A 14,958-nucleotide genomic window follows, 5' to 3' on the forward strand; every position below is an offset into this window, starting at 1 on the left:
CAACCAGTCCGAGGCTCAGAGCTCCATTGTTTGACTGTGTTGCTGAGCAGAGCCACATGCTACAAACACATCAGGCTGTGAGGCTTCACCTGAGCAGCTGCTCACCTGACTCAGTATAGTGGTTAAAGCTCATGCCTGTGTGTCACCAGGTTGCTGGTTCACGTCCGGCGTACGTCTCTTGCACATGTGTTTTTCAAATTCCTACATTTGACCCTGATCCTCCTGGAAATATCAATATCAACAGATGGCCAGTCCTCTACTATGTCTTCACCCCACAAAGTTTATAACCAGTGACAAAGGCATTATATACCATACTGTATTATTATACTATAGTTTTATTTTTTAACAATCCACAGGCTTTCACGACTGCTCGCATGGAGTTCGAAGCACTAGAAGACGAGGCTAACGCCATCCATGGAGATCTATGGGAGCAACTGAATGCTGGTATTCAGGTAATGGCCCCTCCTTGTTTCTTTTTGCACAGACAAATCAAAGGACTTGCTCGCCTTTTATCTGGTCCGCCTGTTCTACCTGTGACTTATCCACATCCACAATGGGCCGCACGTTTGTCATTGCTTGGGGCTGCACAGGAAATATATACAAGAGGAGAATAGCGGAACTGTCAGTCATCTCAAATTCAAATCTGTTCAGCAGAGGCCACATGATGGGTAGATGAGGTTTCATGAAACAGCCCTGCAGGACTGATGAAACGGTGAGGCCACAAGGTGGCGCTCTTGGATTAGAAATGATGTGAGGTTTCATGGAATGAGTTGTTCAAGTCCAAACATTATACTGCAGACAGCGCCATCTGGTGGCCTCTGGAAATCAGGACACTGTTTCATGAAGCCTTTACCCATCAGAAGTCCCCACCAAAAGCAGTCACATCTCTCTGCACAGAGGACGACAGCAACAGTATTTTAACCTGAGGTCGCTTAGTGACCCGAACAGAGGTCGGAGGTCATGGCTGCTGACGGGGGCAGGCATTTCATGTGGTTTGGGGTTTTTTTGCGCTGCAAATTTTGAAGCTCAAATGTAACACAGCAAAACCGAATGCCGTTGTTGATGTATCACATTAATCCTTCATACTCTTTTAGAGTGAATTGGTTCGAAGGCACATCCAGAAAGAATTTTGGAGAGTGCAGGATGTGTTGGAAGGACTGCACAAGAATAACTCATCCAGAGGCACCGACACCGCCAAGCACAGAGGTATGAGGGATGCCACTAGTCTGACCGCTCACGTCCATTCATCACGCCACTCTCACTCTCTCTTTGTGTGAGTTTGGCAGTATCACACACTGCTAATACCAAAGATGCCGCCAAAAATAATCCTTTTTTTCCATCTTAAAATGATCACTGACCTGACTGAATTTCCATTTTAATGCACGGCAGAAAAAACAACAATCCACCCCAATTAAAAACTTGTAATGTCATTTACTAATGAGTGCACTTGACTCTGTTGTGTATTGAATTGAATTACACATTACACAACAGCTCAGTCATGTGATCGACATCGTTTTTTTTTTTTTTTTTAATCGTTGTTGTGTCCCAAACTAACCTTGTACTTTTCCTCTTTGCAGTGGCCAGTGGTGCCTCCGGCTCTTTTAGCACCAATAGTCCAGCCAGTCCCCTGAGCTCAGTAAGCCTCACCAGCCCACTCAGCCCCTTCTCCCCAGTGCCCGGCTCCCAGGCCTCCCCAACCAAACAGCTGGGCCCGGAGGTAAGCACCCAGCCGGGGGCCAACCCTAAGTCTGACTCAAGCCCATACTTGCAGCATAGAAACAACCCTGAAGTGCGTAGAAAATCAGTTCCTAAACCTCGTCCTAAATCATGTATCCTGCCTCATCTCAAGACTGATCCCAAGTCTTGGTGTAGACCCAGGAGCTACAGGGAGCCTGACACAAGCCTGGATGCAGAAAACACGTGTAGCAATAGCTGTGAATCAGTTGACCAAAAATTTCTTCAGTCTTCTTTTGAGGGGCTTCGAGGGTCTTTGGGAAGATTGGATACAGTAATGGAGGAATCCGACCAACACCTTTATTGTCAAACTAGTTTTGACGATTACAAGACCAGTGTACAAGAAGAGTATCATGACATGCAAGTTCCATGCCAGAGCAACATGGGGAGTATGTCAGAAATGTACCGGAGTGACTTCAGTCTAAATGACACCAGCTGGGTTACTTCAAATGGTTGCAACCTGGAATTTAAAGTAGGCCTCAGAAAAGACGTCTATCCAGACTCTGTGCCAACATCTTCCGAGTATCGTCATAGTCTGTCTTCCAGCAGGCGTTTTTCTTTGCCAGAGTCTCCCATGTTGCTTCAGCAGGACAGCTGCCCAGCTAAAGCGGCACCATTGTGCCCAAGCCCTGACATCTCCAACCCTCTTTTCTTAAGGAACACTGTTGTCGAAGACTCGATCCAACAATGGGCCGTGTCTCACATGCCGTGCAACTCTGGATCTTGTTCTCGGTTAAACTACCCTGCTCCTCAAGACGACGTGTATACAGAACCGTTGATCTGTGTGGTCAAACAGTCTGAACTGCCAAGGAAACAGTTGGGAAAAATCTTCATGCAGACTCACCTTTAATGTAATATTTCAAGAGTCAGTCGCCTTAAAACTCTGCCTGATGTAATAACAGCCGAGTGAATTGGAATGATGGGGTTAGAATGTGCTTAATTAGAAATGTAGCTTGCACATGTTTCTCTTTTCCGGCTATAATTGTATCCCAATTATCACCTTCAGATGTTCACATATGAGTCTACGTTATTACAAATGTTCATTGATTCATAACTGCTGCGCTGAGATTTCATATTCAACCAAAACTATGTTTCTTGTTCCCAACATGAATGAATACATCTGTTCCGTTTATTTATCTTAAAGAGCAACTAATCTCCAAACCCCGCTTCCCTGACTCAGTCATGGGTTTCGAATGTTGGTCCTGCTCTCCATGACGCTGTGTTTTGAAGTTATTGCTTCATAACGTTCTCCGCCGTTTGAAATCTCGGTGAACGAGGGGTTGCGAGAGCAAAGCCCATTATTATATTATCACAGTGAGCTTGACTCTGTCTCCGGTGCTGCTCTTTTCAGCCTCTGCGTTTTGAATGGCCGGTGCTTGTGTAGATTTTGTGATGTAAATATTTCAAATCATATAGAGTTTTGTGCAGACAGACATGCTGCTGTGTTCAATAACGTTTCATGCATTCGTTGCATAGAGGATCAGAACCAGAGTAGGAGCACAGCCTTGTTCGGAGCGAAACAAGGCTGTCAATTTACATCATAAGCAGTAGGCCTGTGAGCTAGTTTTTACTTGGCAAGTTCCTTAAAAATATGCTCCCTCGATCATCGTGTTTTTCCCCCAGAACAAACCGGCCGGTCTCTCAGTAGAACTTAATCTCTGGCTAGTGAACAGGACCAAAACTGCTGGAGTCAAACACAAAAAGATGTTTCCAAAATCAACCACCGTTCATGATCATCCTCTTTTTACTGTACTGACTGTAAATTCTGGCTTCATTTACAAAAGCACTGCAGACCAGGAAGTAGAATGTGCTATAGAGCTTTGGTATAAACTTTTTAACTTATGTCAATCAAGCAGTGGGATGTGATAAAACCCATATCACGGAACTATTCCGGTGATTGCGCTGAGCTCTGCACCGCCTGGCTTGTCATCACTCCTGATGCCCACTCTCTTCCTTCTTACCCCTGTCTGTCCTTTCCCCTTCCCGTTTCTCTGGTGGTCTAGGAAAATGCCCCTCCTAGGCCTCCCCTTCCTAAGTCCTACTACCCCCTGGAGTCCTCCTCCACCCTCCCACCCTCAGTCCCTCCCCTTCCCTCTGACAGCACCACCTGGCTACGCAGCTTGGGAATCGATGATGCTTTCCTTGATGGTGAAGATTCTTACACGAGAAAGGTACTCGGTGTTTCTGACCCTGTCCTGCCCTGAAGTCATCTCTCACTAACAACTGTCCAGTGTCACCTTTTTAAAAACGCTCCATTTTAGACGAGTATTCCACTCACCCTTTCATGTTCTTTGTCTGCTGGCCAGTTGTTTGTCGCTACGTTGCTGTTCCCATCAACTCACATTCCATTCGGTGTAGGTGTTAACACAGGAAGGTCCTGCAGATGAAGTCGATAGAATTGCTCATTCACTCATGATGTGATGGTTTGGACATGTACAGAGGAGAGAGAGAGAGCCAGTACACTGGTAGGAAGATGTTGAGATGTTGGAACTGCCAGGCAGAAGGTGGAGAGGAAGGCCACAGAGGAGATTGATGGAGGTGGTGAAGGAGGACATGAGGTTTGAGAGAAGAGGAAGCAGAGGACAGGTGGGTGGGGGAGGAAGATGATCCGCTGTGGTCACCCCTGAAGGGAGAAGACGAAAGAGAAAGGAGTTCATTCAGTCATGACTTTCTTGCTCAGCGTGGCTCTTGCATTATGGTCACAGCAGAAATGTCACCAACTTATGATTGGTCCTAGCCTCACAACTCTTGACTCAGAGCCCTATACATGAGGCCAATGCTGGAGTCCCTCTACTGAGGCTGGAGAGTGTTTCAGGCTACCTGTCTGAAGCTGTCTCCTGGCTGATAGAATAAATGATGAGCTCCTGACACTCATCATGTCCATCAATGATGTCCATCTTCTTATAAGTGGAGACGAGTGGTGAGCAGATGAGGTTTCATGACACAGTATTGAATGGTTGATGATAGGGATGCTCTGATCAGGGTTTTTGCTGCAGATACCGATCACCAATACAGATCACATTGACAATGAATTTGTAATCCAAATGATGATGTGAAAAATGAACTTTAAATCATTTTAATTCAGACGGATTTTTATATACTTCTTCAAGGAGGCAAAAAAATAGAAAAAAACCTTGAATGAACCAGAATACAGCAACCATTATGTCAAAAGGACCAACTGAAAAACATTTCATTTGATTTGGGATGTCGCAGTTTGGTGAATCTCTTGAGACTGTGCTGTGTCCGTGACGTATTGACATACTGTAGCGGGACTCCCAGACAGAGAGCACTGCATTTATGAAGGTTTCCACTCTGGACGTATTCAGGTGGTCAGATTCAGATTCAGATGGCTGACGAACGCTGCACCTGACTCCAAAACGGTGACGAATCCGATCGTTTCCGTCTCCTTGAGAAAGGCTGCTTATCCAGCTCGGTGAAATTAATGATTACTTCTGATCATTCCGAATGTGCGCAGCATTTTCCCGTGCATGTGCTGCAGGATGCTAACCTTACAAGTCCGATTGAAAGAACTTTAACGGCAAACACGCGGCTGCCCAGTGAGCAGCGAGGAGGGAGGAGCGGACGCATCACAACCAGTGGTGCTCCACCGGCTGTCACATGTGATCGGTTGTTGTGATCGCCAGTGACAGGTAGTGATTGGACATCCAATGAAACTTCATCGACCCCGTCATTTCTAAACCGAGAGTGCCATCTAGTGGCCCCTGAAAATGAGGATACCGTTTCATCGACCCTGCAGTACTGTATCATGATAGCTCATGTACCCATCACCAGTCGAGACGTGATCAGTATACTCCATGTTTAGGTCTCAAACTGTGTCATGATTTTAACGGAACATGTTTCATGGTCGTGCTGTGCTCCATCCAGACATGAAGCCTGAGTCACAATATTAGAATGCATTCATTGGCTATTGGTTACATCAGATCATTTCACTCGTCACGGATCAACTTTCTAAGAGTCTTATCTTCTGTTTCCAGTCAAATCCGGGAGAGCAGAATATGACTGACATGCCGGACAAGGTGCAGGACCGTCAGTCCAGCATGAATAAAGGTACTTTATCCAAGATCCTTTTGTTAATACACACCACGCCTGACTTCTTCTCACGTTGCAATCAGCTGGCAGCGTTCCCTGATCTTTGTAATTGGGCCTTCCCACACTGAGAGTTTGACCTTGACCTTTCTGTAGTGTTTTGAGCGTGTGCACGTCTGCTTTCCAGTTGGAATTGTTCCTCCGAGAACCAAGTCGCCGGCCAACGAATCAACAGGATTTTCCAGACATAACGGACGAGTTGCCAATGGGATATCCAGGGTATGAACTCCTCTGTTCTCCAACTCTCAGTCCCACAGTTTCCCAACACGTGTTGCTGATATTAGTTTGAGAACGCAGTTTGAGTGAAACCATGCTGCTGTGTTCTACAGCCCTGGAGTTTAACAGACTTTATGAGGACGTTTCCCTGAGCCACACAGATCTTTGTTTTCTCAATCTAAAGATGCAAGAGTCTCGGGTCAAGTTTGCACAATCTTTCTGAAAGTAGTTTCAGTTGTAGATGATTATAACATCATTCATGAGTGGAAAGGGATTGTGCATGCCAAGATAGAGCAATGATTTATATGTTGCGGTTCAATCTGGCCTGTGCACTCGTGATTTAGAAGAAATGGAATTAGTTGGCCACTTAATATTCTCTGTTTGTTGAGAGTGTTGCGGTTTGGCTGTGTGACAAACGCATGAGGCCTCACGGCAACAGTGCAAATGTATTTTGAGAGAAGGGTCATATGCAGCAAGGTGACGCCGAGGAAAATCCTAGGCTCGTCCTCATGCTTTGGGAATTACATGCCTCGGTCTGTCCAAAAAAAACCCAGCAGGTTTGTGGAGTCTGAAAGTGGCAGAGAGCTCGATTGTGAAAAGTGTCCGTCCGCCCCAGTTTGACTGCTGTTATCTGTTATTTCTTGCAGGAGCGTCCAAAGAGCGCTGTGTTTCCTGCTGAGATGAAATCCAAGATGAGCGTGGAAGAACAAAACGAACGGCTCCGTCGAAACCAGAGCAGCTCAGTGAGGGACAAGAGGCGAAGTCTGAATCTCTCAGGCGGCCATTCTCCTGCAAGCTACAGAGTGGTGCGCAGAATTCTCTTGAGCCTAGAGATGTTTGGTTTGTCATGAACCCAGTCTTGCATTCCCTGCAACACAAACAAAAATACAAAACCTCATCTCCCGCTTGCATCTTCGCTTGCTGTAAGACAAGGACTCCTCTTGTTATGACCAGAATATTGACGTGTCAGTGGTTCTCGTGGGTCTCCTCAGATAAATGAAGTGTGAAAAATGTACTGAAGATAAACTTGTTTTTCCAGGTTCGCAGGCGATTAACTGCTCAGGAGATTGATATCAAAGACCTGGAGGCGGCGGTTCGAGGTCCAGGTCAGGAGTCGCCGAGGCAGGAAATCGCTCGCCTGAGGCGGTTACAAGTAGAACACTCGGACTTGGATATCGGGAAAGAGGTGACTTCCTTTAATGGTTCATCACTTTGTGCGTGGGTTTCATCATAATTCATCTGTGTGGGAAATTCCTCACATCATGTTATGATTTTCAGGGAGAAGCATAACCAAAGTTCAGACACAGAGTGTTGTTATGTGCTTAGTGTTCATTGGTGTGTGTGTTATATTTGTTTTTAGCTGTTGGCTCCTGACAAAGTTCTTATTCCGGAGCGCTACCTGGACGTGGAAGATAACATGCCACTGAGTCCTGAGGAGCAGAAAGAGAAACAGAAAAAACTGGAGCGCATCAAGACCCTCATTGCCAAATCAAAGTGGGTTGTTAATGCATTTAATAGTGTTGATAGGCGATGAATTATAGCTTTGTTTGTGTGAAGGTTTCGGTCATGCTTTTTTTTTCCCAAGCCAATTCCATCTCATCCATGTCACGCTGTGTATTCTGTGGCTTCTCTTCCTAACGGTTTCTCTGCCCCGAATTTCTCACATTTTTTTCCCTCAGTTCTTAGAGGAAGATAATGTTCTTGGCAAGATGCATTTTTCAAATCAAAACATGTTGTTATCATCATGCGCCGAGGTGTCTTTGTGTTTGTAGGAGATTTTAGTTTGAGTTATACTGACATGAGCGACGCTTAAGTACTGACCTTGCTCAGTGTTGGTTTTGGTTTTTATCAGTTAAGTGAACAAGTCTGTTTTTCTGAACTTGCTTTCCAAGATTCAAGGTGCTGACCGTTTAATTCTTTTGCATCAGTTTTGCTTTGTGCTTGTGCCACTCTAAACCTGCTCTGCTGCCAGTCGTGTCGGTTACACGACAAAATTCTACATTTCGTGAGTGAAATGGGACCCAAGTCAATCCACCTGTCTGTCTGCTGAATTTCATAACACGACACTCATTTGGTTTAATGTTGCCAAATAATGCCTCAAAAGTATGATCTCCTCTCTGCCCTCGCCTCCTTGCAGCCTTCAGAATATGGTCCCACTCTTGGACGGTCCAGCAGAGGGCGGAGCTGCGGTCACTTCCCAACAGCAGTTGGAGGAGCAGGAGAAGCGGATCGAGATCTCCTGCGCACTCGCTGCAGAGGCCTCACGCCGCAGCCGCATTCTTTCAGGTGAGCGCCATGGATCCATGGATGGGTGAAGCTTCTAATGGTTATGATATTAGCATGACCCTTTCAGAGCAAAGATGTTGTTTATATGTCTCTATTATAAAACACTGCGACTTACTCAACACCTGAAATCTTGAAACCTTTGGGAATTTGTTTAGATGCAAAGGAACCTCTTCTAACGTTCAAATAATTTGATGGGGTCATGATATCTGTAACACACCTGAACATGAAAGTTGATGTTCCACATGTGTCTTTATTTTGCTTATAAAAACTTGATTATCTTGGAAAATGCAGCTGAACTAATGCACTGTTGACTCTCCCACTACTCATCATCTTACTGGCAATGTGAGTGACTAACACGTGTTTGTTGAGCACTGTGTCAGAACTGGACCTTGAGCTGAAGGCACAAGTAAGAGTTGAGGAAGAAAAACTGTCAGAAAACAAAGACGAACCCCAAGTCATGTGACATCAGCACTTAACAAACGGTTGTCTATAATAAAACCATATTTGTCACCAGAGTATTTTTAGTACAAGTCGTTCAGAATGTTCACTGAGTAGCACATGATGTAAAAAACAAGTAAAACCGTCACCACAGCAGCGTGACATCATGAGACAGTAGGGCTGATAGATTTGGACACAATTTCATATCTCTATGCTACAAATCCTGTCCTGGTCGGGTAGTTTTAGCTCTGTAGCTGTGCCACACCTGCACATGTATTGGACCAATACATGGGAGACCCGAATCTCACGCCTGGTAGATGTGTGGATGAGTTCTCACTGGTCCTTTTTTTTTTTTTTTGCTTTGCATTCTCCTTCTTTCCGCTCCTCCCGCCTGCCCTCTGCCACTCTAGCCCAGTGCGCCCCTAGCCCCCCCTCCTCCCCGACCAGCCTGGCCCCTCCCACATCCTCTGATGATTTCCCTGACTCTGCCCACACCATGACTGTGTGAGCCGGACCAGGTGAGTGAACGCGCATCACCACACTCCCCACCCAGACCCTCAGCTGGGTTATGCTTGCTTCTCCACCAGTGTGCCGAGTCAATAGGTCACTGCCAGCCACCACAGACTCCCACTGGGGGAGAAACGGTAGTTTATGGGCTGTCAGCTACTCGTCCTTTTCACATCTTTTGAACTAGAGTTTAAACAGATGAGTGTAGAAGGGATGTGTTCAGAAAAATGTTTTTTGACAACCTCCTACAGTGAGAAACAGCAACACAGTAGGCTCATGTCTGCGGTGCACTGACCCCCCACTTACCGCAGTGTTATCCCTCGGGGCAGCAGTGTTTGTTTTCCCCACTTTGATGTCACTATTTTAAGCAGCTGTGTATGTGCATATCTCAGTGGTGGGACTTCAACAAGTCAATGAGCATTAATTAATTACAACAAAAAATAATTTAATTTAATTGAACAGTGTGCTCTCCAGACAACAGGGAACCTTTGTCAGTGCAGGAGCTCCTGCTCCACTGATCCCACTGATGCAGCGAGGATGAGAACAACAACAACAACAAACATGGAGGAATCCTCCCTGAACCAAAGCAAACTAAAGCATCTGTTGGCTTTGGTTCAGGGAGGTTTTTCACTACACAATGTCCAGGGTTTCCACCACTCTGGATGGACTTGAGATTCTTATAGAAATATTTTCAAGACATGAAAAGAGCTTCAGTTGAACTCAGGTGATATAAAGACTTGAATATAGCCACCAATATTTTGTTGTTTAAATGTATGTATGGCTCCATCATTTGATTCAGTAATATTAAAATTCATTCAAATTGAAAAATGTGGCTTCTTGTGGCAAACATTCTTATACCATTAAACCGTGATCCATAAATTCATCACAAATTATTTTATTAAATAAATTATTTTTTTATTGGAATCCCACCCCTAGTGTATCTGTATGTTTATCTGATTCAATAGTGAAATTCGTCCTCAACTCTGAAGCAACAGTGGTGGTGATGATGGCGGGGACTGTTTACAATGGGGCTGTGTTCACCACTGTCCCACTGTATGATCTCCATCTGAGAGAGTGAACGTTACTCTTTGGGATCTGCTACTGTCTAATGTGCTCTCTCCTACTGTGCAACTGTCTCTGGGACTGGTCTGTTTTCACACTTTCTTTACTGCAAACTCTGATAGAAACACGCCCTCAAATGCTGCTCCCATTGAAGTTACAGGTCTCCACCACCTGCTTGTCTGAAGAAGCACCATCCATAGGCTTCACTCTTGTTTGCTCAGCTGCCATCTGAAGAATCAGGGCACGGTGAATTTTGGCTTCCTTTAACAGACTTGGTAAACATGTAAGAAGGTTCGGAACAGTTCATCACCTCATGACACGGACGTCATGTCTACACGACTGGCCCGGACTGAAGAGAAGTCCCCAGCACCAGGCTAAGCTCCTCTTCTGTTTCTTCTTTCAGCTCAAGCCTTGGCAGCCGTCAGGTTTGACGGCGCGTCCTTCTGAAGACTCCAACTGACCAATGATTTTTCATCACTTGACCCAACAAAAGCACCAACTAGACTGTTGAGGAACTGGACTCAAACTCAAAGGGAATGCTGGCGGTCCCAGGTACAAGTCCTGCAGCGGCTAAGGTGCAGCAGCACAAAGGAAGGTTCCAGATCTCTTACCAGCTTCCAGAGGTGATTTATATCTGTAAAGCTTAGCTCAGGACAGTCTACAAAGTAGATATAAACCAGAATTTTAATGGTGAGATGCTTTATGCATAAAATGACAACGTAGATTTATGACCAATTCCACACCTGAAAGGGTAGGACGAATTCAAGCAGCGACTTTCGGACGCTGGAGATGGATGATCGTCATTCCTCCTCATATCAGCTGTGGAACAGGGTGAGAGGACTCACTAACTTTGGTGACCTGCTAAGAGATTTCTCATGCCGTTTGTAGGATATTATATACAGTATGTACATGTACTGTGTATTAATATATGTGTAGGACCTTCTAAACTCACTGTGATGCCTCTCTCACCTCACTGTCTCCTGATCGTACATCCATCTTGTCGACCTGTCTCTTCCCAATAGCAGCAACATGCCAAAATGACTCGGCCACGCGGTGCATCCGCTGGTATTTGACGTCGTAGTAAACAAACACGGGAGAAACGCGTCAGCCACATGTTGATGCAGTAGTGTCAACTGAAGAGATGCACAACATGAGTTCTGGGTAGAAACCGTAACATTCTGTATTATTGAAGTCATTCCAATGGCAATAGTTGTTTTGCGTTAGGAGTGCGTCAACTATCATGTCGTTTTATATAAAGTCCTTGTTCATGTCCATCTAATTTTAGATTTCTATTTTTTCAATCAACCATCAAGAGCGTCATGGCGTAAGACGGTCTAAAGGCCTCTTTATGCTTACGTACGAAAATGTACCCGCCCTTTTCAAACCATGTTACCGTCACTGATCCATGCGTTGTTTATATTCACCAATATATCCACCGGGGGAGCAGCCCACAGTCAAATGATAATGACAAAAACTAGCTTCAGAAGCAACATGGCGGCTGTGGACTCAGTGTTGCTCATGTAGCTCCTGCTCAAAAGAGAGAAGGGAGGCAGTGGTTGGTGAGGCCGTGAAATACCGCCATCTTTCCTCGTGTTGTCATTAGAGCTACATATCGGGTCGTAACAGCAACACTGCCCCCCCTCGGTTTCCAGTGGTACTGATCCCTTTGGCCCGCCTCCATAAGCTTTGTGGAAACGTTTCTGTCCGTATCCCGATGTAATGTTGAGCATAAATGAGCTTTTAGGGTTTGGAATGTGACAAATATTTCATTTCCTGTTCACTCTTTTCATACATCGACCGTAAAATGTGGACATATTGTCATATATGAGATAAATGTATCCTGCTGAGAAGTCAGTTTAAACAGTTATTTATGGGAAATCACCTATCAACAAGTCCACAGAGACCGAGATGCATTTTTAAGACGCCTGATCACCTCCTGAAGATATATTTACAGTGAATAATGAATATGTAAAGTATGTTGGATTTATGTCGGTAAAGAGTGGAACGTATGTGTACAGTGGCGATAGAAGTGACCTTAGAAGACTGTGCTAGAATAAGAGTCTCTTGTTTAGAGAAGCTGAGTCAGCTAAGGTGATGCCGTGGTTTGAGAGGCAACATGGACCAGACAACATGAGCGTGTCACCACCATTTCAGTTGATGATGCAGTGCCATACATCTGAAACATGTCTGTGTTTACCAGTCGCCTCGTGACTTACCAAGCATGTTTGAGATTTTTATCTTCACAGGACGGGCGGTCGCTCACTCTCCCCAACACATAGAACCACTGAAAATTACAGTCCCTGATAAACCCATTTATTTTTGTACAATTCTTATTTAATTTATTTGTTTTCAGTGAAAAGAGAAAATAAGTTTGTCTGTAAGCAAAGCACTTACTGTCTATTTATGCTTGTCAGACGTCAGCCACGCCCATGAAATGTTTCTTTATGTTTGACACCAACGATAAGCTGCGTCTTAACGTGGTATACACTGTGTGCGATTTTGTGATGGGATAAGGGAGGAAACGCTAGATCGACTCATGAAAAACAAGCATGAATTCAATAAAGAGCAAATGAAATCAAGTCAAATCTGTAGCTGAATGGTAGCAGGACACATCGGAGCCTTTGGATTCCAGACTCAAGTCAGAGAACACGCACTGAAACTTGCGCGAATGTCGTTAAAGTTGCCACATTTCTGAGCAGTTTTTAAATGACTCTCCCTCTGATGACTGTCATCACAGTTGATATGACATTTCTCTCACACTTCACCTTATTCTGAAGCGTCAGACTAAGTTATTTATTGTGTAAATACTCGGGACAAAGGCTACACACTTGGTGTCAGGTTAGCTTGGTTAGCATGTGAGCTGCGGCCACTTCCTGCCGCAGACCTCAATGTTTTTGTGCAGTCATAACTATAAATGGTTTGGAAAAATGAGGGCAAAGGTTACAGTTTTATTATGTCCAAAAGTAATATGACAATGGGCTAACGTTCTGGGCTAGCATGAGAGATGAGACAAGATATAAGCACCAATTGAAGCTAAAGCTAAATGCTCCAAACTCCCGACCGGGAAATATACAGTCCCATCTTGAAGCAAGCCGCTCTCACACTGCACAGCAATTGGGATGAAAAAGCTTTGAATTGTTTTGTGTCCGACAATCGGAATATGAATAAGCAAACAAAACGCGCACAGTGCATATCCAAGACTTTTGCCTTCTGTAGATGATTTTCTGCCAGATTAAGATCACATAACATTCTCATCACATATTTACTCCCCAGAAACAAAAATAACAAGGAACCACTCCCACTTGGCAAAAAAGGCGATTATTTAATACCGGAAAATGTCTATTTTGTTCTGTTTTTCCATTTTTTAAAGAAACGACGTGCTCTTAGGAGGCAGGACGTATTTTTTTAAGATGCATGGGTATCGTTGAATGGATTTTTTACAGACCATTTTCACTAATTCCAAGGCTGCTGTCCTTGTATGGCTTTTCTGGGTCGCTGAGGCAGAGCTGGGTATTTTTGGAATCATTGGAATACGGCGGGTTTTCACAAGCGACAGCCCAAAGCAGTTGTCCAACGTTTGATACATGTTGTAGCATCTGTGCTTGATAAATCGAAGGCGTATATAAATGATGTAAATTTGTGGATGTACATATGTTTTGGATTTTAGCTAGAGTCTATCACACGGTCTATGTAACTACTACTACTCTGGGGAGGGGGTGGGGGGAACGTACAGTAGAAAACACTGCTTGATCTATGCAAACGATAAAAACAGACCATACGCTTGCTTTTTAAAAGCCTTGCAATAAAGTGAATGTAAACAAGTGTCGACTTTCCTTGGATGCTTGTGAATCCACCCCACTGTTTTGTATGAACAGAGATCCTGTCTTGCTGTCTGGAATGGCTATATACTGTACGTGAAGTCACGTGATGATGACATCCACTGCCAAAAACACTGAGACTACTGAGTCAGCCCACTTGTTCCTCACAGGCTCCCTGATGAGAACCTATCCTCTTTGTTATGTTCAACTGTGCGTACGAATAAAGTGAGAAAACAAACGGACTGCTTTCTTTCACGCTGCACTTTAGAATTACACCGCTATTGCTTCACAAACAAGAGTGCACCGTCGCGTCACAGTCCGCCTCCAGCGCAGCTCTGACCACGCCCACTTTCTTATAACTCCGCCCTCCCTCACCGTTGTGAGTTCATTATTATGTTCTATTATCGTTATTATTATGTTCATTTGACGCGACGGTGACGTCACCGTCCACAGTTGGACCTTGTTTGGACCGACACCTCCTCACTCCCACGGTGTAATACACTGACGCTGGGAAACATGGACTTTTGTGTCCTGTACCGACACCGAAGGCAGCCTTCAGTGTTGCATGTTGACGCATTAGGTTTTCAACTGAAGCACGTCACTATATGACGTGGGGAAAGTGGACTTCTGTGTCCTATACTGAGGAGAAAGGCAGCCTTCAGTGTAGAATGTTATACGCACGTTGATGTTTCCATGGACTAAAAGAAGGGTTTCCTTCCAGAGCGTTCCAGGCGGAGCAGTGTGGATCACGTGCTGAAGCTGTCTTCACTGAAGGAGACTGGATGTCAGT

At 44.8% G+C, this 14,958-nt stretch overlaps 1 protein-coding gene across 11 annotated transcripts in view; it reads left to right on the plus strand.

Annotated features, from left to right (window-relative positions):
* The window catches only part of plekha6 (pleckstrin homology domain containing, family A member 6), a 54,864-nt gene extending 40,245 nt beyond the window's left edge, over window positions 1-14,619 (plus strand). For 2 of the 11 annotated variants that reach the window (XM_053868354.1, XM_053868351.1), the window contains exons 16-27: window positions 357-452; window positions 1,095-1,206; window positions 1,578-1,717; window positions 3,738-3,905; window positions 5,730-5,802; window positions 5,969-6,060; window positions 6,705-6,863; window positions 7,097-7,243; window positions 7,418-7,551; window positions 8,195-8,343; window positions 9,192-9,299; window positions 10,754-14,614. In XM_053868354.1, coding sequence (XP_053724329.1) covers window positions 357-452; window positions 1,095-1,206; window positions 1,578-1,717; window positions 3,738-3,905; window positions 5,730-5,802; window positions 5,969-6,060; window positions 6,705-6,863; window positions 7,097-7,243; window positions 7,418-7,551; window positions 8,195-8,343; window positions 9,192-9,289 — 1,368 coding nt within the window. In that variant the 3' untranslated portion in view covers window positions 9,290-9,299; window positions 10,754-14,614. Of the gene's footprint in view, window positions 1-356; window positions 453-1,094; window positions 1,207-1,577; window positions 1,718-3,737; window positions 3,906-5,729; window positions 5,803-5,968; window positions 6,061-6,704; window positions 6,864-7,096; window positions 7,244-7,417; window positions 7,552-8,194; window positions 8,344-9,191; window positions 9,300-10,753 lie in introns of all 11 variants that reach the window. The other 9 variants (XM_053868359.1, XM_053868357.1, XM_053868352.1 and 6 more) reach the window with 8 other exon arrangements.
* Window positions 14,620-14,958: the final 339 nt, after the last annotated feature.

This window comes from Synchiropus splendidus, chromosome 6 (genome assembly GCF_027744825.2).
Source record: "Synchiropus splendidus isolate RoL2022-P1 chromosome 6, RoL_Sspl_1.0, whole genome shotgun sequence".
NCBI classification, from domain to species: Eukaryota; Metazoa; Chordata; class Actinopteri; order Syngnathiformes; family Callionymidae; genus Synchiropus; species Synchiropus splendidus.